Source organism: Amphiprion ocellaris, chromosome 23 (genome assembly GCF_022539595.1).
Source record: "Amphiprion ocellaris isolate individual 3 ecotype Okinawa chromosome 23, ASM2253959v1, whole genome shotgun sequence".
NCBI classification, from domain to species: Eukaryota; Metazoa; Chordata; class Actinopteri; family Pomacentridae; genus Amphiprion; species Amphiprion ocellaris.
Window position 1 is genome coordinate 25617396 of NC_072788.1, and position 22401 is coordinate 25639796.

General features: G+C 42.4%; 1 protein-coding gene across 2 annotated transcripts in view; it reads left to right on the plus strand.

The window, feature by feature from the left end:
• Positions 1 to 20341, plus strand: part of LOC129348064 (atrial natriuretic peptide-converting enzyme-like) — a 36443-nt gene extending 16102 nt beyond the window's left edge. The window contains exons 9-24 of one of the 2 annotated variants that reach the window (XM_055007388.1): positions 1326 to 1436; positions 2675 to 2797; positions 4414 to 4512; positions 4622 to 4847; positions 6560 to 6708; positions 6785 to 6892; positions 7367 to 7480; positions 7566 to 7676; positions 9476 to 9599; positions 9681 to 9809; positions 10020 to 10069; positions 11654 to 11840; positions 12565 to 12727; positions 13009 to 13117; positions 14415 to 14548; positions 15111 to 20341. In XM_055007388.1, the coding sequence (XP_054863363.1) occupies positions 1326 to 1436; positions 2675 to 2797; positions 4414 to 4512; positions 4622 to 4847; positions 6560 to 6708; positions 6785 to 6892; positions 7367 to 7480; positions 7566 to 7676; positions 9476 to 9599; positions 9681 to 9809; positions 10020 to 10069; positions 11654 to 11840; positions 12565 to 12727; positions 13009 to 13117; positions 14415 to 14548; positions 15111 to 15293 (2120 nt within the window). In that variant the 3' untranslated portion in view covers positions 15294 to 20341. The remainder of the gene's footprint in view (positions 1 to 1325; positions 1437 to 2674; positions 2798 to 4413; positions 4513 to 4621; positions 4848 to 6559; positions 6709 to 6784; positions 6893 to 7366; positions 7481 to 7565; positions 7677 to 9475; positions 9600 to 9680; positions 9810 to 10019; positions 10070 to 11653; positions 11841 to 12564; positions 12728 to 13008; positions 13118 to 14414; positions 14549 to 15110) is intronic. The other variant, XM_055007389.1, reaches the window with a different exon arrangement.
• Positions 20342 to 22401: the final 2060 nt, after the last annotated feature.

A 22401-nucleotide genomic window follows, 5' to 3' on the forward strand; every position in this document is an offset into this window, starting at 1 on the left:
ACACAAAGACACACACACACTAACACAAACACACACACTAACACACAGTGACCCAGTTGAGGAATCCAGCAGCTGTCATCCAGCACGTTTAGACTTGTGTGTCTGAACACACTCTCAGCAACACACTGACACACTAAGACACACTGACACACTGATACACACTGATACACACCAATACACAGCAACACTCAGTAATGCACAGTACCATACTAACACACACACTAAGAGTGCAGTGGTTTTGCATGTTTTTGTGGTACTTTTTTGCCGACTTTGTGTTTTTGTGTCTCTTTGTGGTATTTTGGTGTCTGTCAGGTTATGTTAGTTTCATGGTGGCTTTGAATGTTTTTGTGTTGTCTTTGTGTCTTTGAGATGATTTTCATATTGTTTTATGGTGTTTTTGTGTCTCTTTGTGGTGTTTTGTATCGTTTTGTGATACTTTCGTGTCTTCAAGATGGTTTTCATATTGTTTTGTTGTGTTTTTGTTTCTCTTCATGGTGTGTTTGTGTCTCTTTGTGGTGTTTTTTGTGTTTGAGATGATTTTTGGATCATTTTGTGGTGGTTCTTGCATGTTTTTGTGGTACTGTTTTAGCAACTTTGTGTTTTTGTGTCTTTTTGTGGTGTTTTGTATCGTTTTGTCATGCTTTTGTGTCTTCGAGATGATTTTCTTATTGTTTAGTGGTGTTTTTGTGTCTTTTTGTAGTAACTTTTGTGTCTTTGGGGTGATTTTTGTATAATTTCGAGGTGGTTTTGTTTCATTTTGTGGTGTTTTGTGACTTTTAGGTGATTTTGTGTCTCTTTGTGGTTGTTTTATGTCTCTGAGATGATTTTTGTATTATTTAATGGTATTTTGTGTCTTTTTGTGGTGTTTTTGTATGTCATTGTGGTGTTTTTGTGTCTTTGAGGGGATTTTGGGATAATTTTGTTGTGGTTCTTGTATGTTTTTTGGTACTTTTTTGTCGTCTTTGTGTGTTTTTGGTGACTTTATGTCTTTTTGTTGTGGTTTTTGTGTCTTTGTTGTTTTGTCTCTGTGGTTGTTTCGTGTCCCTTTGTGGTTGTTTGTCGTTTTTGTTTCCTCATATTAAGTGATTAAGGGTCTAGTGAAAACTTTTGCTTTTGTGTCTCAATAAAGTTTTTAGTCGGAGTTTGTGGTTTTCTTGATTTCAGCAGCAGGACTTTCATGTCTTCTAAAAATGTCTTTCAGTTTTCTCTGCACATCTTCACAGTTGTGTGTCTGTGTGTGTGTGTGTGTCTGTGTGTATCCGTGTCTGTGTGTGTGTGTGTGTGTGTGTATCCGTGTGTGTGTGTGTGTGTGTGTGTGTCCACAGTGTGCGATCCGACTCGTGAGCATCGCTGTGCTGACGGCCGCTGTGTGTCCAGAGACTGGTTGTGTGACGGAGATCACGACTGTCTGGACAAGAGCGACGAACTCAACTGCTGTGAGTTTCAGAGAAGAGCAGATGTCTGCAGTAATCAGATTACTCCTGTCTCTGGTATCAGATTACTAACTACAGGTTGCATTCAGGCTCCACAGCAGGAACTCAGTGGAACTAAGGGGAGGTTCTCTGGTTCCTCCTTCAGTCCTCCTCAGAGTCCACTCATTCCTGCTCACGTCTTCTCAGATTCTTCTCTGTGTTCTTCAGCTGCTCTCTGCTGGAGGGGTTGTGTTGCTCTACCTTTATCTGGAGAACACCTCAGAGGTTCTGGTGGCTTCAAGACTCACTTTGACTTTAAAAAATTGGTTCAAAACGACAAAAAAATGGTCTGAAATAATAATAGTCTAAAATGACAAAAAAAATGGTCCAAAATGACAAAAAAATTGATCTAAAATCACTAAAAAAATTGGTCCAAACCTTCTGACCTCATGCAGCCCCAGATCATCATACCGCCACCTCCGTGCTTCACTGTCAGGACTCTGCATCCACTGTGGTAGTCCTGGTCAGGTTCTCACTGAACATCTGGACTCCATCTGAGCCCAACTCACTGATGTTCATCTGACCAAAGAATGTTCTCCATCATCCATCAGGCTTCTTCTCATGTTTTTCAGCAAACTTTCATCTGGAAGCTCTGATTAGTGGTACTATGACTCCTTCTGTTCCTCCTGATTAGTGGTACTATGACTCCTTCTAGACTTGCTGATTAGTGCTACTATGACTCCTTCTAGACCTCCTGATTAGTGCTACTATGACTCCTTCTAGACCTCCTGATTAGTGGTACTATGACTCCTTCTGTTCCTCCTGATTAGTGGAACTATGACTCCTCAGATGTTTCTCTTCCTTTGTTCAGTTCTTTTCCATGTGGAGCCATGATGCAGACATAGATAGACCCAATCACAGAAGGTTCTGCTGTTCTCAGCTCATTTAGAACCATGTTCATCAGTTAGACTGACTGGAATCACGGCTGGACTCACTTTGGTTCTCTGAGGTTCTACTTTGGGCTGAATTTTAAATCTGGTCTTTATAAAATGTTTGTGTCTGATTGTTTGGAAGCATAAAAACCTTCATCTGATTCCTGAAAGTTCAGCCCAGAGCAGGAACGTCCTGGTGTCTGGACACCAAAGCAAAGCTCCGGAGCTGCAGTCTTGTTTCCACATGAAACCTGAGGAGGATCACAGAGCGCTGAGTCACTGCGATGATTCACGCCGTCCGACTGTTGAAGCTGCTGTTTCTGTTTTCAGCCTGTAAGAGCCAGGGTCTGCTGGAGTGCTCCAACGGTCAGTGCATCCCATCGGCCTTTCGCTGCGACGGAGAGGACGACTGCAAGGACGGCAGCGATGAAGAGCACTGCAGCCGAGAGCAGAGTGAGACATCTGTCCTTCACGCCCATCTCTGCATTCACATTCAGCAGCTGAACACCAAACGGTTAATCCTCCGTAGCTGCAGCCGGTTTCAGGTTATCTCTGAACCGAGGGTCAGCCTGGAGCAGCATTCAGAGAGGCTTCAGCTGAACTACAAGCATGACCAACACGAGTCAAAAAACAGCCAATAATAAGAAGACAAGTAGGGAAAAAAGAGGCAAAATATAAGATAAGAAAACAACATTACATGAGAAAATATGACCGAAAATACAAAAACGAAACACAAAAAAGAGGTAAAATATCACCAAAAAGACAATTAAGAGGAGAAATATGACCAAAAAGATAAAAGAAACAGAAAAAAGAGGCAAAATATCACGAAAGAGACAAAAGAATCACACACAAGACACAAAAAACTCAAAAAACAGGCAAAATATGACCAAAAAGACAAAAAAAACACAAGAAAGAGGTCAAATATGACACAAAAAGCCACACAAAAACAAAAAAAGAGACAAAATATGACCGAAAGGAAAAAACAAAAAAGGTCAGATATGACCAAAAAGACAAAAAAAAAACATAAAAAGAGGCAAAATATGACAAGAAAGGACAAAGATTTTTTTTTTTAAAAAAAAACAACAAAAAACAAAAGATAAGAAAACAAAATTACATAACGAGAAAATATGACCGAAAATACAAAAAAGAAACACAAAAAAGAGGTAAAATATGACCGAAAATACAATGAGGTAAAATATCATCAAAAAGAAAAAAGCACAAAAAGGAGGGAAACTATGAAAAAGAAGACAGTAAAAGAGGTGGAATATGACCAAAAAGAAAAAAAAACACAATAAGACATAAAAACTCAAAAAAGAGGCAAAATATGACAAAAAAGCCAAAAAAAACACAAAAAATGGTAAAATATGACAGAAAACACAGAAAAAAGCACAAAAAGAGGAAAAATATGACCAAAAATACAAATAGAAATACAAAAACGAGATAAAATATCAACAAAAAGAAAAAAGACGCGAAATTTGACCAAAATGACTAATAGAAACACGAGAAGTAAAATATCAAAAAATAGACAAAAACACACACAATAAGACACAGAAAACTCAAAAGAGGCAAAATATAATGACAAACAGCAAAGATTTTTTTTTTATCAAAACAACAAAAAACTGGTAAAACATAAGATGAGAAAGCAAAATCACATAACATCAGAAAAATATGACCAAAAATACTAAAAAGATGCCGAATATGACCAAAACAAGACAGAGCAACAACAAAAACAAGTCAAATCTAGTCAGATTAGACAGAATTTAATCCATCACATGTTCAGCTCGTTGCTCAGGAGACAGAATTATGATATAACATGAGAAAAATGTGACCAAAAATGACCTCAACTTCACAAAATCAGACAAATATGGTCAAAAATGAGCCAAAAGATCTACGATGCTAAGCTAATTAGCCTAGCTTAGCATCATAGCCTCCAGTAGATGGTGTCAAAGTTCAGGTCCAGGTGTCTTTAAAGACACATCCACTGGAGGCTATGATGCTAAGCTACGCTAATTAGCCTGCTAGCTAATATTAACCGGTGTGTGTGTTTGTGTGTGTGTGTGTGTGTTCAGGTCCAGCTGGGTGTGTGTCCGGACAGCCCAGCTGCATCTCCACTTCCTGTCAGTGTGTCTCCAGCTCCAGCTGCGACTCCAGAAACAACAACAGCTGCAGTGAGTTTCAGAGTACAGCAGGAACAGAGTACAAGTACCAGAGTAATAGATTACTGTAGAAGTGCTGCCAGAGCAGAGTAATAGATTACTGAGTGTGGTCTCTGTCCAGCCCGCTGTGAGCCCATCAGCCTGGAGCTGTGCATGAACCTGCCCTACAACCTGACCAGCTTCCCCAACTTCCTTGGCCACCAGTCCCAGAGGGAGAGCTCCGTGTCCTGGGAGTCGTCTCTGTTCCCGGCCCTGGTCCAGACCGGCTGCTACCAGTACCTCATGTTCTACGCCTGCACCCTGCTGGTGCCCAAGTGTGACCCGGTCAGCCTGCAGAGGGTCCCTCCCTGCAGGTAAACTAGTTAATCTGGTAACTAGTGCAGGTAAACTACTAGATAATGACCTGGTTACCATTACAGGTAAACTACTAATTAACATGGTAACTATTGCAGGTAAACTAGTTAATCTGGTAACTAGTTCAGGTAAACTACTAGATAATGACCTGGTTACCAGTACAGGTAAACTACTAATTAACATGGTAACTAGTGCAGGTAAACTACTACATAATGACCTGGTTACCAGTGCAGGTAAACTAGTTAATCTGGTAACTGGTGCAGGTAAACTACTAGTTAATGACCTGGTAACTAGTTCAGGTAAACTACTGGTTATACTGGTAACTAGTTCAGGTAAACTACTAGTTAATGACCTGATAACTAGTTCAGGTAAACTACTGGTTATACTGGTAACTAGTACAGGTAAACTACTAGCTAATGACCTGGTAACCAGTACAGGTAAACTACTAGATAATGACCTGGTTACCAGTGCAGGTAAACTACTAATTAACATGGTAACTAGTGCAGGTAAACTAGTTAATCTGGTAACTAGTTCAGGTAAACTACTAGTTAATGACCTGGTAACTAGTTCAGGTAAACTACTGGTTATATTGGTAACTAGTTCAGGTAAACTACTAGTTAATGACCTGGTAACTAGTTCAGGTAAACTACTGGTTATACTGGTAACTAGTTCAGGTAAACTACTAGTTAATGACCTGATAACTAGTTCAGGTAAACTAGTTAATCTGGTAACTAGTACAGGTAAACTACTAGTTAATGACCTGGTAACCAGTACAGGTAAACTACTAATTAACATGGTAACTAGTGCAGGTAAACTAGTTAATCTGGTAACTAGTTCAGGTAAACTACTAGTTAATGACCTGGTAACTAGTTCAGGTAAACTACTGGTTATACTGGTAACTAGTTCAGTCAAACTACTAATTAATGACCTGGTAACTAGTTCAGGTAAACTACTGGTTATACTGGTAACTAGTACAGGTAAACTACTAGTTAATGACCTGGTAACTAGTTCAGGTAAACTACTGGTTATACTGGTAACTAGTTCAGTTAAACTACTAGTTAATGACCTGGTAACTAGTACAGGTAAACTACTAGTTAATGACCTGCTTACCAGTGCAGGTAAACTACTAGTTAACATGGTAACTAGTGCAGGTAAACTAGTTAATCTGGTAACTAGTTCAGGTAAACTACTAGATAATGACCTGGTTACCAGTACAGGTGAACTACTAATTAACATGGTAACTAGTGCAGGTAAACTAGTTAATCTGGTAACTACTTCAGGTAAACTACTAGTTAATGACCTGGTAACTAGTTCAGGTAAACTACTAGTTAATGACCTGATAACTAGTACAGGTAAACTACTAGTTAATGACCTGGTAACCAGTACAGGTAAACTACCAGTTAACATGGTTACCAGTGCAGGTAAACTAGGAGTTAACATGGTAACTAGTACAGGTAAACTACTCGTTAATGACCTGGTAACTAATACAGGTAAACTACTAGTTAATGACCTGGTTACCTGCAGTTAAACTACTAGGTAATGACCTGGCTACCTGCAGGTAAAATACTAGTTAATGACCTGGTAACTAGTTCAGGTAAACTACTAGTTAATGACCTGATAACTAGTACAGGTAAAATACTAGTTAATGACCTGGTAACCAGTACAGGTAAACTACGAGTTAATGACCTGGTTACTACATGGTTACCTGCAGGTCTCTGTGTCGTCATGCTAAGGAGAAATGTGAGTCGGTGCTCGGCATTGTGGGACTGCAGTGGCCTGAAGACTCTGACTGTGGACAGTTTCCAGAAGAAGGAGGAAACTCCACATGTTTGCTGCCAGAGGAGGGAGTGGACGGTAAGATGGTGGAGATGAAGGTGATGATGATGATGTCCTCCTGAGTACTAACACCGTCTTGTCACCGTGGTAACAGAGTGTTCTCCCAGTCACTTCAAGTGCCGTTCTGGTCGCTGCGTTCTGTCGACTAAACGCTGCGATGGACACCTGGACTGTGACGACCACAGCGATGAGGACGACTGTGGTGAGTTCACTACCTGTGTGATGTGTGATGTCACTGACTGTGTGATGTCACTCACCTGTGTGATGTCACTGACTGTATGATGTGTGATGTCACTGACTGTGTGATGTCACTCACCTGTGTGATGTCACTACCTGTTATGTCACTCACCTGTATGATGTCATTCACCTGTGTGATGTCACTGACTGTGTAATGTCTACCTGTGTAATGTCACTCACCTGTGATGTCACTGTGTGATGTCACTGTGTGATGTCACTACCAGTGTGATGTCACTCACCTGTGTGATGTCACTGACTGTATGATGTGTGATGTCACTGACTGTGTCATGTCTACCAGTGTGATGTCACTCACCTGTGTGATGTCACTGACTGTATGATGTGTGATGTCACTGACTGTGTCATGTCTACCTGTGTGATGTCACTCACCGTGCGATGTCACTACCTGTGTGATGTCAACGACTGTCCGTCTGTCCATCAGGCTGTTCTGAGCGTGCTCTGTGGGAGTGTCCCGGCAGTAAGGTGTGCATTAAAGCCAGTATGATCTGTGACGGCTTCCCAGACTGCCCCCTGCTGGTGGACGAGGCCAACTGCTGTGAGTCTGTCTGCTTCCTGTCTGGCTGCTTTTTACTTTCTGTTAACGTTGAAGGTAGTCATGTTGGTTTGTGTGTTGTCCTCAGCGGTGTGCAGCGACAACGAGCTGTCCTGTAACAACCACCAGTGTGTCCATCGGACTCTGTGGTGTGACGGCAAGAAGCACTGCTCAGACAGCTCCGACGAGTGGAACTGTGGTACCATTTATTATTATTAATCATAATAATAATAATAATAATAACACTGTCGTACCACCTTTATATTTATTAACAATAATAATAATAATAATAATAATAATAATAATAATAATAATAATAATAATAATAATAATAATAACACTGTGGTACCACCTTTATACTTATTGATAATAATAATAACATAATAATAATTACACTGTGGTACTGTCAGCGGGCTGTACCATCTTTATATAAAATAACAATATTAATATTATTATTATTATTATTATTAATAATAATAATAATAATCATAATAATAATAATAATAATAATAATAATAATAATAATAATAATAATAATAATAATAATAATTAATAATACCACTAAGCTGGTGATCATAAAAATATAGACTGAAACTTTAGTAGGCCGTGTTTCCTCATATCTACGCTGATTAAAGCCCATGGGGCTTTAACATCTGACACATTAGCATTAGCATCCTGTAGGTTAGCGTTCAGCATGTTAGCATCTGACGCGTTAGCATCTGGCAGGTTAGTGTACGACATGTTAGCATCCAATACGTTAGCTTTTGACACACTAGCATCCGGCACATTAGCGTCCGAGACATTAGATCCGATACATTAGTGTCTGGCAGGTTAGTGTCCACATGTTAGCATTAGACACATTAGCATCCAGCAGGTTAGCGTTAGTGTCCAGCACGTTAGCATTCGGCGTGAATCATTCAGAGTATTTTTTATTAATTAAACTCTGATAACTAATGATGTTTAAAACACAACAGGACCCCGGATCATTCCTTGAGGAACTCCAGAATTTTTCCCATAAATTTATACAACTGATTTGTTTAGTCTTTCAGTGACATTAGAAGAACAAAAGTAGTTTCAGTTGGATTTTTGCTTCAAAACAAAAAATGTAGCTGAAAAAAACTAGAACAGAACTGAGAATGGAGAAAAAAAACAAAAACACGGAAAGAACCCGAAGATCAGATAAAAACATTTTAAACCAGAAAATCCTGAAGACGAACTTTTAGAAATTCAGGCGTCAGTTTAATGAAAATGTAGTATTTCATTTTATTGTGAGAAAATGTTAAGTTCTAAAGCTGGTTCTGTTCTGGTTCTATTAGGTTCTAGCTCTGTTTGGTTCTAGTTCTGGTTCTTGTTCTGGTTCTAGTTCTGTTCTTGTTCTAGTTCTAGTTCTGTTCTTGTTCTAGTTCCATTTTAGTTCCATCCTCATTCTGTTCTAGTTCTGGTTCTATTTCTGCTCTAGTTCTGTTCTAGTTCTGTTCTAGTTCTGTTCTAGTTCTGTTCTAGTTCTGGTTCTAGTTCCATTCTAGTTCTGTCCTAGTTATGTTCTAGTTCTGTTCTGGTTCTAGTTCTGTTCTAGTTCTGTTGTAGTTCTGTTCTGGTTCTAGTTCTATTCTAGTTCTGATCTGTTCTGGTTCTAGTTCTGTTCTAGTTCTGTTTCTGTTCTGGTTAGTTCTAATTCTGTTCTGATTCTAGTTCTGTCCTAGTTCTATTCTGGTTCTAGTTCTGGTTCTAGTTCTGGTCTAGTTCTGGTTCTAGTTCTAGTTCTGTTCTAGTTCTGTTTCTGTTCTGGTTCTAATTCTGTTTCTGTTCTGGTTCTAGTTCTGTTCTAGTTCTGTTCTGATTCTAGTTCTGGTTCTAGTTCTGTTCTAGTTCTAGTTCTGTTCTAGTTTTGTTCTGGTTCTTGTTCTGTTCTAGTTCTAGTTCTATTTCTGTTCCAGTGAGTTCTGTTTCTGTTCTAATGAGTTCTGTTCTGATGGGTTCTGTCCTGGTTTTGTCCAGTTTCTCTGTCGGACCAGTCCGGTTCCGTCCTGACGGTCTTTAGGACGGCAGCAGAGTACCAGGTCTGTGCCGACGAGTGGAACCACGAGTTGAGCCGACTGACCTGCAGCCAGCTGGGACTAGGGTAAGGTTAGTAACACACCAGAACCAGGACCAGAACCGTCTGGAACCCGTGAACACGTCATGAGAACACGTCTCTGTGCAGGGTTCCCTCCTCCGTCTCCATGGTGACCGACCAGCTGGGCGCTCCGGGCCGTCGCCGTTGGTTACACGTCCATCCGGAGTGGAACCTGAGGAACGGTTCTGCTCTCCAGGCCCGGCTGGAGAAGAGAAGGTAGGACCCAGGAGAACATCTGGAATGTTTTACTAGAACCAGTGGTGAAACTTCTACTTCAGTGTCAGAGGTTTTTACAAGTGACCAGAACCTTCATCAGAACCTTTTTAAAGTTCCAGAACTTCAGTCTTAGAACCTTTTAGTTTCTACAGTTAAATGATTGGATTCTGTGATTTTAATGGAATTAACAACAAACTGCTCGTCCTGCAGCCACGCCTGTCATTCCAGGAGGAGAGTCTCAGTCCTCTGTACCAGAGAAGGTAAAACTCTCCTCCTCCTTCTTCTTCTCCTCCTCCTCCTTCTTCTCCTCCTCCTCCTTCTTCTTCTTCTCCTCCTCCTCCTCTTCCTCCTACTCCTCCTCCTTCTTCTTCTCCTCCTCTTCCTCCTCCTCCTCCTTCTTCTTCTCCCCCTCCTTCTTCTTCTTCTTCTTTTCCTCCTCCTCCTCCTTCTCCTTCTTCTTCTTCTCCTCCTCCTCTTCCTCCTACTCCTCCTCCTTCTTCTTCTCCTCCTCCTCCTTCTTCTCCTCCTCCTTCTTCTTCTTCTCCTTCTTCTTCTCCTCCTCCTCCTTCTTCTCCTCCTCCTCCTCCTTCTTCTCCTCCTCCTTCTTCTTCTTCTTCTTCTCCTCCTTCTTCTTCTCCTCCTCCTCCTTCTTCTTCTTCTTCTCCTCATCCTCTTCCTCCTACTCCTCCTCCTTCTTCTTCTTCTCTTCCTTCTCCTCCTCCTTCTTCTCCTCCTCCTCCTCCTCCTCCTCCTCCTCCTCCTCTTTCTTCTTCTTCTCCTCCTCCTCCTCCTCCTCCTCCTCCTCCTTCTTCTTCATGTTGACAGGCTGTAATCCCCCAGAGCTAAACAGTGCTGCCCCCTGCTGGCTGGAGTTGCTCTTCACAGAAGCTCCATGAACACTTGCATGAAGTCCTTAAGAAACCAGAGGGACAGTTTATCAGTCAGAAACCATCCGATGTTTCTGACATGAACCTGTCCACGTGGAATAAAACGAACATGTCATGTTTCATCAAAAGCTCTTTATTCTAGTATTCAACAAATTTTCAACCAGTAACACGTAAACTTTGTCTAAAAAGAGTTGTTATTTGTCTCCCGTGACACAAACCTTTCCAGAACATGTTTCCAAGAGTCCAGAGCTGTTACCAACACTGGAACCAATGGAGGCTCCACAGACTCTAGATGTTTAACTATCTACATCTATGCCAACTTTGTGAGACACTTTAGTTGCCTTTCTGTTGTTTTGTTTCGTCCATTTAGATCTCGATTTAGTTGTTTTATGTCTTGTTTTAGTCGACACAAAACAACTAAAACAAGACTCAAAACAACCAAAATGAAACACAAAACATCCAAAATGAGACACAAAACGACCAAAACGAGAAAAAAAATGACTAAAACAAGACACAAAGCGACTATAATGAGACACAAAATGACTAAAACGAGAGTCAAAATGAACAAAGAGACACAAAATGACCAAACAGAACCAAAACGATCAAAGCGAGACTTAAAAATGAGAAGGACAAGACAAAATAACCACAAAATCGCAAAAAGGCGACTAAATTGTCTCACAAAGTTTGTAGAGACGGTAGCAATGTGAATAGTTAAATATGCAGAATAGTTTTGTGTCTCGATTTAGTCGTTTTGTGGCTCATCTTTGTTGATTTGTGTCCTTGAGGCACTTTTGTCTCTGATCATTTTGCATCTTATCTGACCTGTTTCATGCAAATTGCGTTTTTCACTCTGAGGTGTTTCATTTTATGTTCAGAACTGGACAAGCTGCTCTGTGGAAAGTTGAGAACTCAATTTAATTATTACGGTGTTTCACCAACTGTCGGTGTCTCCGTCAGACTGTGGTCAGCGGCCGGCGGTGGGTGTCCACCCTCAGAGGAGGAAGAGGATTCTGGGAGGCCGGGTGTCGCGGCGGGGGGCGTGGCCATGGCAGTGCTCGCTGCAGAGCGGTCAGAGCGGACACGTCTGCGGCTGCGTCCTCATCGCCCGGCGGTGGGCGCTGACGGTCGCTCACTGCTTCGAGGGGTAAGACCTGGTGAGGGGCGGGGCTTCAGGATCTGTGGGAGCTCCAGGAGTGGTGGGGGAACTGCCTGGGGAGGGACGAGTCAGGGTAGAAATGGGGATGAAACTGCCTGGGGAGGGATGGCTAAGTGTGTTAGTAGTGGTAAAACTGACTGAGGAGGCATTATCCAATGACGCCAAGGGTAGTGAGACTGCATGGACCTGCCTGGGGAGAGATAACCACCTAGGGAAGGACTACTCAGTGGGTTAGTAGTGGTAAAACTGCCTGGGATGGTGTGATTAAATGTATTAGTAGTGGTAAAACTGCCTGGGGAGGGATGACTAAATGTGTTCATAATGAAAAAACGCATAGGGAGGGGTGACTAAACTTGTTAATAGTGGTAAAACTGCTTGGGGGATGACTTGATCTATTAGTAGTGATAAAGATGCCTGGGGCGGAGTGGCCAAATGTGTTAGTAGTGGTAAACTGCCTGGAGAGGGATGACTCAGGGTGTAAATGGCCATTTAACTTCCCAGGAAGGGGTGAATCAAGGTAGAAATGGTGATGGGGAGATGAATCAATGGGTAAATTGTGCTAAAACTGCCTGAGGAGGCATGGCCCAACTACCCCAAGGGTGGTGAGACTGGATCAAACTGCCTGGGGAGGGGTGGGGCTCAGTAACCCTAGCGTAGTCTGCAGGTTCTTGTGGTTTGATGACGTTCCTCACACTGGTTCTTTGGGTTCTAGGAGGGAGAGCGCTGATCTGTGGAAGGTGGTTCTGGGCCTTAGTAACCTCGACCATCCAGGCGTTCACAGCCAGAGTCGTGGTGTTCGGTCCATCATCGTTCACCCGCGATACAACCGGGCCGTGGTCGACTATGACATCAGCGTGGTGCAGCTCGACTCTGAGGTCAGAAGGGTTCTGTTAGGATGATCTGGAACCAGAAGGTCTTTAAGATACGATGGAGCTGTTCATTAAGAATTTAAATGTTAGAAGAAGGATTTTAGATTCTATCCTGGATTTCACAGGAAGTTAATGAAGAGGATTTAGTATCGGTGTATTAAATGAAGAAAGTTACAGGTCAAATATAGAAGGGTGTCATCTGCATAACATGTTCCTGTGATGTCCATCAGTGATCTCTCAGTATCAGTCCTGATGAATGTTGTTGACGTTGTTGTTGTTGTTGTCAGGTGGAAGAGACGCCGTTCGTCAGACCAGTGTGTCTTCCTCAACTTGGTCAGCTGCTGCCCCCGGACTCCTACTGCTACATCACTGGCTGGGGTCACATGGGCAACAGGAGTAAGCACCGTCCACCATGACAAGAACCCGTCCAACATGACAAGAAACCGTCCACCATGACAAGAACCTGTCTACCATGACACGAACCTGTCCACCATGACAAGAACCTGTCCACCATGACATGAACCCGTCCAACATGACACAAACTGTCCAACACGACAAGAACCCATCCAACACAAGAACCTGTCCACCATGACACAAACCGTCCAACATGACAAGAACCCGTCCACCATGACACAAACCGTCCAACATGACAAGAACCCGTCCAACATGACACAAACCTGTCCACCATGACAAGAACCCGTCCACCATGACAAGAACCTGTCCACCATGACAAGAACCCGTCCACCATGACAAGAACCTGTCCAACATGACAAGAACCCGTCCAACGTGACATAAACCCGTCCAACGTGACACAAACCAGTCCAGCATGACAAGAACCTGTCCACCATGACACGAACCTGTCCACCATGACAAGAACCTGTCCACCATGACAAGAACCTGTCCACCATGACACGAACCCATCCAACATGACAGAAACCCATCCAACGTGACACAAACCAGTCCACCATGACAAGAACCCGTCCAACGTGACAAGAACCCATCCACCATGACAAGAACCCGTCTAACATGACACAAGCCGTCCAACCTGACACAAACCGTCCACCATGACAAGAACCTATCCACCCTGACACGAACCATCCAACCTGACACAAAGATGTCCAACCTGACACAAACCGTCCAACATGACACAAACCATCCAACCTGGCACAAAGACGTCCAACCTGACATAAACCGTCCAACATGACAAGAACCTGTCAACATTACAAGAACCCATCCAACACGACAAGAACCCGTCCAACATGACACAAAGACATCCAACCTGACACAAACTGTCCAACATGACAAGAACCCGTCCACCATGACAAAAAACACGTCCAACATGACACAAACCCGTCCAACATGACAAGAATCCGTCCAATGTGACACAAACCTGTCCAACGTGACACAAACCGTCCAATGTGACACAAACCTGTCCAACGTAACATAAACCCGTCCAACGTGACACAAACCATCCAACAAGACACAAACCATCCAACATGACACAAACCATCCAACATGACACAAACCGTCCAGACTTTGGGTAAATACAGGACATTAAAGTCACAGTTTCCTGTGACAACAATAGACATGGATCTGCAAACCATTGTTTTTTGTGAACTTGTAAATGCTAACAGCTCTTTCTGTTCGTTTATCAGTGAGTTCATGTAAAACTCTGGTGTCTTTCTGTCTTCAGTGCCCTTTAAGCTCCAGGAGGGGGAGGTCCGGATCATCTCCCTGTCTCAGTGCCAGTCTTACTTCGACATGAAGACCATCACTCCCAGAATGCTTTGTGCCGGTTACGACGCTGGAACCGTCGATTCCTGCATGGTAACACCTGAACTCATATAGTTAGAGCGCTGAATGTCAGGGATGGTCATCAGTAACATCTAACATGATAGAAACTCCAACCATCTCTGAACAGAAGACACCATTTATCAGGTTCCTATAACGCAGTCTAGGGATCTCTGCCCAGGCAGTTTCACCACCAGCATCTGAAGTCATCCCTCACTGGTTTCTGACGAGTTTCGAACTAGTTTTGGACTGGTTTCAGACTAGTTTAGAACTAGATTTGGACTGGTTTCAGACTAGTTTTGAACTAGTTTTGGACTGGTTTCAGACTAGTTTCGAACTAGTTTTGGCTTGATTCAGACGAGTTTACAACTAGTTTTACACTGGTTTCAGACTAGTTTTGAACTAGTTTTGGACTGGTTTCAGACTAGAACTAGTTTTGGCTGGTTTCAGATGAGTTTAGAACTAGTTTTGGAGAGTCTCAGGGCTGCATCATATGTTCCTGATCAGTGATGTTGTTGACCTGTTGTTCAGCTGGCGGGCAGTCAAAGAGGGTTATAATTGATCTGTGAAGCCTCAGTGTTGGGTTTTCTGTTTCCAGGGCGACAGCGGCGGCCCGCTGGTTTGCGAGGACAATGGCGGTCATTGGACGCTGTTCGGCCTGACGTCGTGGGGCAGTGTCTGCTTCAGCAAAGTGCTTGGACCCGGAGTTTACAGCAACGTGACGCATTTCACGCCGTGGATCCAGCAGCAGATCTATGTCCACACGTACCTGAGCGACTGAACTGAGCGCCCGTTCATTCCAGGAGGAGGTGATGTCATCATCAGGCGCCACACACCTTCAGATCCTCTACCTGTGCCTCTATCTATACTGATTGCCTTCAGACGCTGGCTGCTGACCAGCAGTCGTAGGATTACTAGTGCTCCAGACGCTAACAAGCTAGCTAGCTGTGGATGAGTAGAACTCACATTCGTACGATTAAACGTTCACTAAATTCTCATGATTGTTTTCTAGTTCAGAAACTTGTGGAAGCAAAGAATCTTGCAGACGTGAGGTTTAACCACTGATGTCACACACCAGCTGTCTGTTGAATTCATGCAGGTGTGAAGAGGAGATGTCCTGCTAAATCTGAGTTTATGCAGGTTTGAGGAGGAGACGTCCTGCTAAATCTGAGTTGATGCAGGTGTGAAGAGGAGACGTCCTGCTAAATCTGAGTTTGTGCACTGATCCTCTGAGCTCTGAGCCGTTCCCGAGGGTTTGTTCTCCTCTGAAGCATTTTTACTCACTGTGGTTCATTTTTAATCTAAAGTCCTGCAGCTCTGTAGAACCAGAACACCAGGAAGAGGGAGAGAACTCAGAGATGTCTTCTGTCAGTAGTTAGAACACTTCTAAGACAGATTTGGACAATTTAAACTACTTTTGGACTGCTTCTAGACAAGTTTTCAACCAACTACAGACTGGTTTAAGACCAGTTATGACTGGTTTTAGGCTAGTTTTCACAGGTTTTAGACTAGTTGTAATTAGTTTTCCACTTGTTTTGATTGGTTTCAGGCTAGTTTAGATTGTCTTAAGACTAGTTTTGATTGGTTTTAAACTAGTTTTAATTGGTTTTAGAATAGCTTTGATTGGTTTTAGACTAATTTTTACTGGTTTTAGACTAATTTTGACTGGTTTTAAACTAGTTTTGATTGGTTTTAGACTAGTTTTGACAGTTTTTTGACTAGTTTTAACTGGTTGTAGACTAGTTTTAATTGGTTTTAGACTAGTTTTGACTGGTTTTAAACTAGTTTTGACTGGTTTTAAACTAGTTTTGATTGTCTTAAGACAAGTTTTGACTGGTCTAAGACTAGCTTTGACTGGTTTAAGACTCGTTTTAGTTGGTTTAAGACTAGTTTTGATTGGATTTAGACTAGTTTTGACTGGTTTTAGACTAGTTTTAGAATAGTTTTGACTGGTTTTAGACTAGTTTTCCAAAACTGAACTGTCTGGCACATTGAGGATTTCAAGAATAAGTCGGAACTCCTTCTGTCTTTTTTCAAAATATTCAAAATTTGGTGTTAAAACAAAGAGAAAAAAGATTCTACAATTTTTTTAGTTTTGAATTGATCATAAATTATGATAAATGGTGTCTAACATTTATTTCAAACCTGATCTCAGTCCAGGACTCACAGCAGCTTTCAAACTTCAGTGAATTTACACCAGAAAAGCATCATGTTGAACCTCAGCTGAAGCATATTCACTTTAAACCCTGAGGAGCCTCCAGTAAACCTCTGACAGTTTAAAAAGCATCAGTGGTGGTTAAACATCACAGTTAAACCCAACTTTCTTTGCGTTCACATGAAGATTTCCTGTCGTTATGAACAGCGTTTCAGTTTATTGTTGTGTTAAAACTCTGTGCTAACGGAAACACTCCCTGGAAACAGGGACAACAGGACAAACATCTGTTTCTGAAGCTGAGCAGTTAAACTTTTGATTCTCATTGAAACAGTCCCATATTTTCCTGCTAATTTCCTTGAAACCTTCCTGAAAGTTTCCAGAAACTTAGCTGTAAATGACATCTTACTGTGGTGCTAATCAGAGACGCTCCAGTAAGTAGTTTATGATTCATATTTACTGATCAAGAACCGACATCTTTAGCTGTTCTAGGAAACTCTGATGTCTGTTGGAGTTTAGCACCAAACTGAGTCGGTTCATATTTCTTCTTTTAGGGCTGAACAGCAGCTCGCTTTCAGGAAGTTATGAGGAACGTTTCCAGAAATGTGGCTGTAAAATAAACCAGACATCTTCACAATGATGGAAAAGCTGCTAGCTAAAACCAGACCAGCTGAGCACTCAACCTCCCACAATGCTTCACTCTATAGTGCCTGTACTTAAAGTTAGCAGTAAAACTTGTTACCTGTACAATGTCGTACTGTACGTGTGCATGAGTGTGAATGTCAGCGAGAACGACCATTTTCTTTGCTTCTCAACACACTAGCAACTGATTTGGGCAACTTTAATGGTCAACACTGTCTTCAGTTTGATTCTATATCCGACAGACTGCAGTCCCTTAGAGTCCCCAGATAATCCATGTTAACCTTTGATAGTGCATTAGGAGGTAATAGTGCTTTAGAACTGACGCTGTCATTTTTACTGTATTTGTTTAGTACTACAGCTCATTAGCCGCAGATCAAATCTGAAGTTTGAACAAATACTGAATATCAGCACTTAAAATTAAATACCAGCGACATGTTAAAGTATTTAAAGATTTATTCCTGAATTTAAATAGTAGGTAAAGTCAAAACACACAGCAAAAACAGAAATATTCAAACACCTGCTTATAACTGTAGCATATCGCTAATGTGGATGCTAACATATATTAGCCTTACCTCGTTGTAGTTTTAGTTAGCTCGCGGGCTCACTAACACAAACAATTAACTGCCAAATTAGCGCCAGCTAGAATATGAAGCACAAATGTAGCACACTGACAATATACAACATGTATTAATGTGTTTTAATAGCAGGAGCACCAAGCTACGTTAGCTTTTGCCATGTATTTAGAAGCCAATGACGTCCAGCTGTTTTAACAGTAGCAGAGTTCACTGGCTAGATGTTGTAGCTAAAGTTAGCTAGTAGTAAAAAAAAATGGCTGCAGAAGTTTGGACCATTTTAGGGAAACCTCAACTTCTTTGCATAGTCACGTGACTCTTGAATTAATGATCTTGAGTCTTGAATCATCCCTCCCCAGGTAGTTTAACCACCATTAACACCATAAATCCTTCCTCCCCAGGCAGTTTAACAACAAGCAACACCTTAACTCATCCCTCCTCAGGTAGTTTTATAATACTAACACCTTGAGTAATCCCTCCTCAGGCAGTTCACCCAGCATTAGCACCATACATCGTCCCTCCCCAGGTATTTTCACCACAAACAACACCTTGAATCATCCCTCCCCAGGCAGTTTTAACATACAAATACCTTGAATTGTCCATTTTAAGTGCGTTTCACCGCCATTAGCATCCTGAGTAATCCCTCCCAGGCAGTTTAACCACAAGCAAAACCTTGAGTCATCCCCTCCCCAGGTAGTTTTAATATGCAAATACCTTAAATCATCCATCTTAAGTTGGTTTCACCTCCATTAACACCTTAAATCATCCCTCCTTAGGCAGTTTTAACACACAAACACCTTGAGTCATCCCTAACCAGGCAGTTTTAACATACAAACACCTGAAATCATCCATCTTTAATTGGTTTCACCTCCATTAACACCTTGAGTAATTCCTCCTACCTAGTAATTCCTCTCCAGGCAGTTTAACCACCATTAACACCATACATCGTCCCTCCCCAGGTATTTTCACCACAAGCAACACCTTGAATCATCCTTCCCCAGGCAGTTTTAACATACAAACACCTTAAATCGTCCATCTTATGTCGGTTTCACCACCATTAATATCTTGAGTAATTCCTCCCCAGGCAGTTTCAGCACCATAATCGCTTTGAGTCTCTCCTCACCAGGTAGTTTCAGTTACCAGCTTGAGTCGTCCCTCTCTATGCAGTTTCCCTCTATAATACTTTGAGTCGTAGGAAGCGTCCTCTTGGTCGTTCTGTCAGCTGAGTCCTCTCCTTTTTGAGCAGCGATGCTTTGATTCTGTTGTAATATCACAACTGGCCACCAGGACACGCCCGTGGTCGTAGCTTTAATGACCACCACTCTTCAGACTGACGCTAATCTCTGCACTCCTTTTGGTTTGGGTAGATAAAAGAGGCACAAATTACAAATTAGTTTGCACAAAAAAACAGAAAATAAGAGTTCTTTATTCACATAAGTTTAACCTCTTGCTGTGCAGCAGCGCCCCCTGGTGTATGGACGACAGACTTATTAGGAGCTCATAAACGCCAAATATGTGAAATTAGAAGTTTAGAAGAGTTGCTGTTGGTTTGTAATAATGCAGACATCTTCCCACCCTCTAAAACAGTGCATCCTATAATAATCCACCATGTCTAAATATAAGATGACTTTTAAATAAGTTTACTGACAAATTACAAAGTCCTGCATGTCCACATGTCCACGAGTCGCTGGACAGATTCTGAAGGAAAGTTTCTGCCTGCACCTGGTTTCAGACTAGTTTAGAACTAGTTTAGATCTAGTTTTGGACAAATTTTGGACTAGTTTAGATCTAGTTTTGACTGGTTTCAGACTAGTTTCGAACTAGTTTTGGCTGGTTTCAGACTAGTTTAGATCTAGTTTTGGACTGGTTTCAGACTAGTTTCGAACTAGTTTTGGCTGGTTTCAGACTAGATTTAACAAAACTCTACTAGTCCTCTCATATTTGATCACATAAACACCACTACATGTGACTTTTGGCCTCATATACCACAGATTTTGTTGTTTTTCTCCAGAATCCCTTCAACATTTCCCTCCGTCTCAGTCCTCCCCAGGTTCTGTAGGTTTCTTCCAGTCACCTTGAAAATGAAACAGCCGGTTAGTTGTCCAACAAACTGCCCATGTAGCTTCTTCTACGTCGAGGTCGGACTGACATCTGGAACATTCCAAGTGGCCGCTGCTGCTGCTGCTGTTTTGTGTGTTTGGTTTTTTAAGAGTATTTTTCTACAGCTTTTTGTATGTCACGCTTCTTACAGGGCTGTCGGCGTGTGTGTACATGTGTGTTGGAGTGTGAACATGCGGTCAGTGCGTGTTTGTATGTTATCTGGTTTCTTCCTCGCTGTTTCATGATGACCGATGGATCTACATGCTCTCTGAACAGACTGTAGCCTCTAATGTTTTTGTGTAAACGGTGAATATTTGGTTTGTATCATCCTGTATCGCACCAATAAAACTATATATACACTCACACCATGTCCTCTCCACTTCCTGTCGGTGGTTCCAGGCCGGATTCGAGTTCAGTTTTGGGCTCTGAATGGATGAACACTTGACGGTGACTCACGGCTGCATTCAGTGTTTCCACTTCCTCCTGAAACGAGAGCAGACAAACAGATTTATCTTCAGACCTATTTTTAGATCAATGTCTTCACGAGAAAATGGATGATCTGAGGTCAGTGATTGTAGGATAAAGACTCCTGGATCTGGAAGGTCCACTCTCTGGTGGATCAGAACTCCTGGATAGAACTACACCATGATACTGAAGAACACTGAACACCACAGGTCAGGGGACGGATGGAAGTCTGAGGTCACTTGGAAGAAGGTTTGTAGGTCTGAAGAGACCAAAATGGAGCTTTATTTAAACATCATCACATAGAGACCATCTTCACCATGAAGCACGGTGGTGGCAGCATCATGACGTGAAGCATGGTGGTGGCAGCATCATGATGTGAAGCATGGTGGTGGCAGCATCATGATATGAAGCATGGTAGTGGCAGCATCATGATGTGAAGCACAATGGTGGCAGCATCATGATATGAAGCACGGTGGTGGCAGCATCATGACGTGAAGCATGGTGGTAGCAGTATCATGATATGAAGCATGGTGGTAGCAGTATCATGATATGAAGCGTGGTAGTGGCAGCATCATGATGTGAAGCACAATGGTGGCAGCATCATGACGTGAAGCATGGTGGTGGCAGCATCATGATGTGAAGCATGGTGGTGGCAGCATCATGATATGAAGCATGGTAGTGGCAGCATCATGATGTGAAGCACAATGGTGGCAGCATCATGACGTGAAGCATGGTGGTGGCAGCATCATGACGTGAAGCATGGTGGTAGCAGTATCATGATATGAAGCATGGTGGTAGCAGTATCATGATATGAAGCGTGGTAGTGGCAGCATCATGATGTGAAGCACAATGGTGGCAGCATCATGACGTGAAGCATGGTGGTGGCAGCATCATGATGTGAAGCATGGTGGTGGCAGCATCATGATATGAAGCATGGTAGTGGCAGCATCATGATGTGAAGCACAATGGTGGCAGCATCATGACGTGAAGCACAATGGTGGCAGCATCATGACGTGAAGCATGGTGGTAGCAGTATCATGATATGAAGCGTGGTGGTGGCATCATGATGTTAAGCACGGTGGTGGCGGCATCATGACGTGAAGCATGGTGGTGGCGGCATCATGATGTGAAGCACGGTGGAGGCAGCATCATGATGTGAAGCATGGTGGTGGCAGCATCATGATGTGAAGCATGGTGGAGGCAGCATCATGACGTGAAGCACGGTGGTGGCAGCATCATGATGTGAAGCACGGTGGTGGCAGCATCATGACGTGAAGCATGGTGGTGGCAGTATCATGATGTGAAACAAACAGCCAAAGATATTCAGAAGTGGTTTAAAGACAACAAGGTGAAAGTTAAGTGTTTGTACTTTTACTGTGAACAAAGTACTTGTACCCCGTGGTTTTGATACTTTTACTGTGAACAGACTACTTGTACCCCGTGATTTTGGTACTTTTACTAGGAGCAGAGTATTTGTATCCTGTAGTTTTGGTACTTTTACTGTGAAGGGAGTACTTGTACTTGTGGTTGTGGTACTTTTACTGTGAGCAGAATACTTGTACCCCATAGTTTTGGTAGTTTTACTGTGAATAGAGTACTTGTACCCCATAGTTTTGGTTCTTTCCCTGTGAACAGAGTACTTGTACCAGGTGTTTATAGTACTTTTACTGTGAACGGACTACTTGTACCTGTGGTTGTGGTACTTCTACTAGTGTTAGCGTGGTGCTAACGTCAGGTGTTTGCGTCCTCAGCTGTCATTAGCGTAGCGTAGCAGTGATTGTTGCGCTGCAGGCTGGTATTAGCGCCACTTGTCTCCATAATGCCAGGCTTTAGTCTGTCATTTAGCAGAACCACGACTCAACAGAACCTCCTGTTATTAGACTCAGACGTTCCGTGAGTCAGTCTTTGTTCCAGTCAGCTGTTCTCCCTCATCAGAGGAAACAGGAACGCTCAGTGGA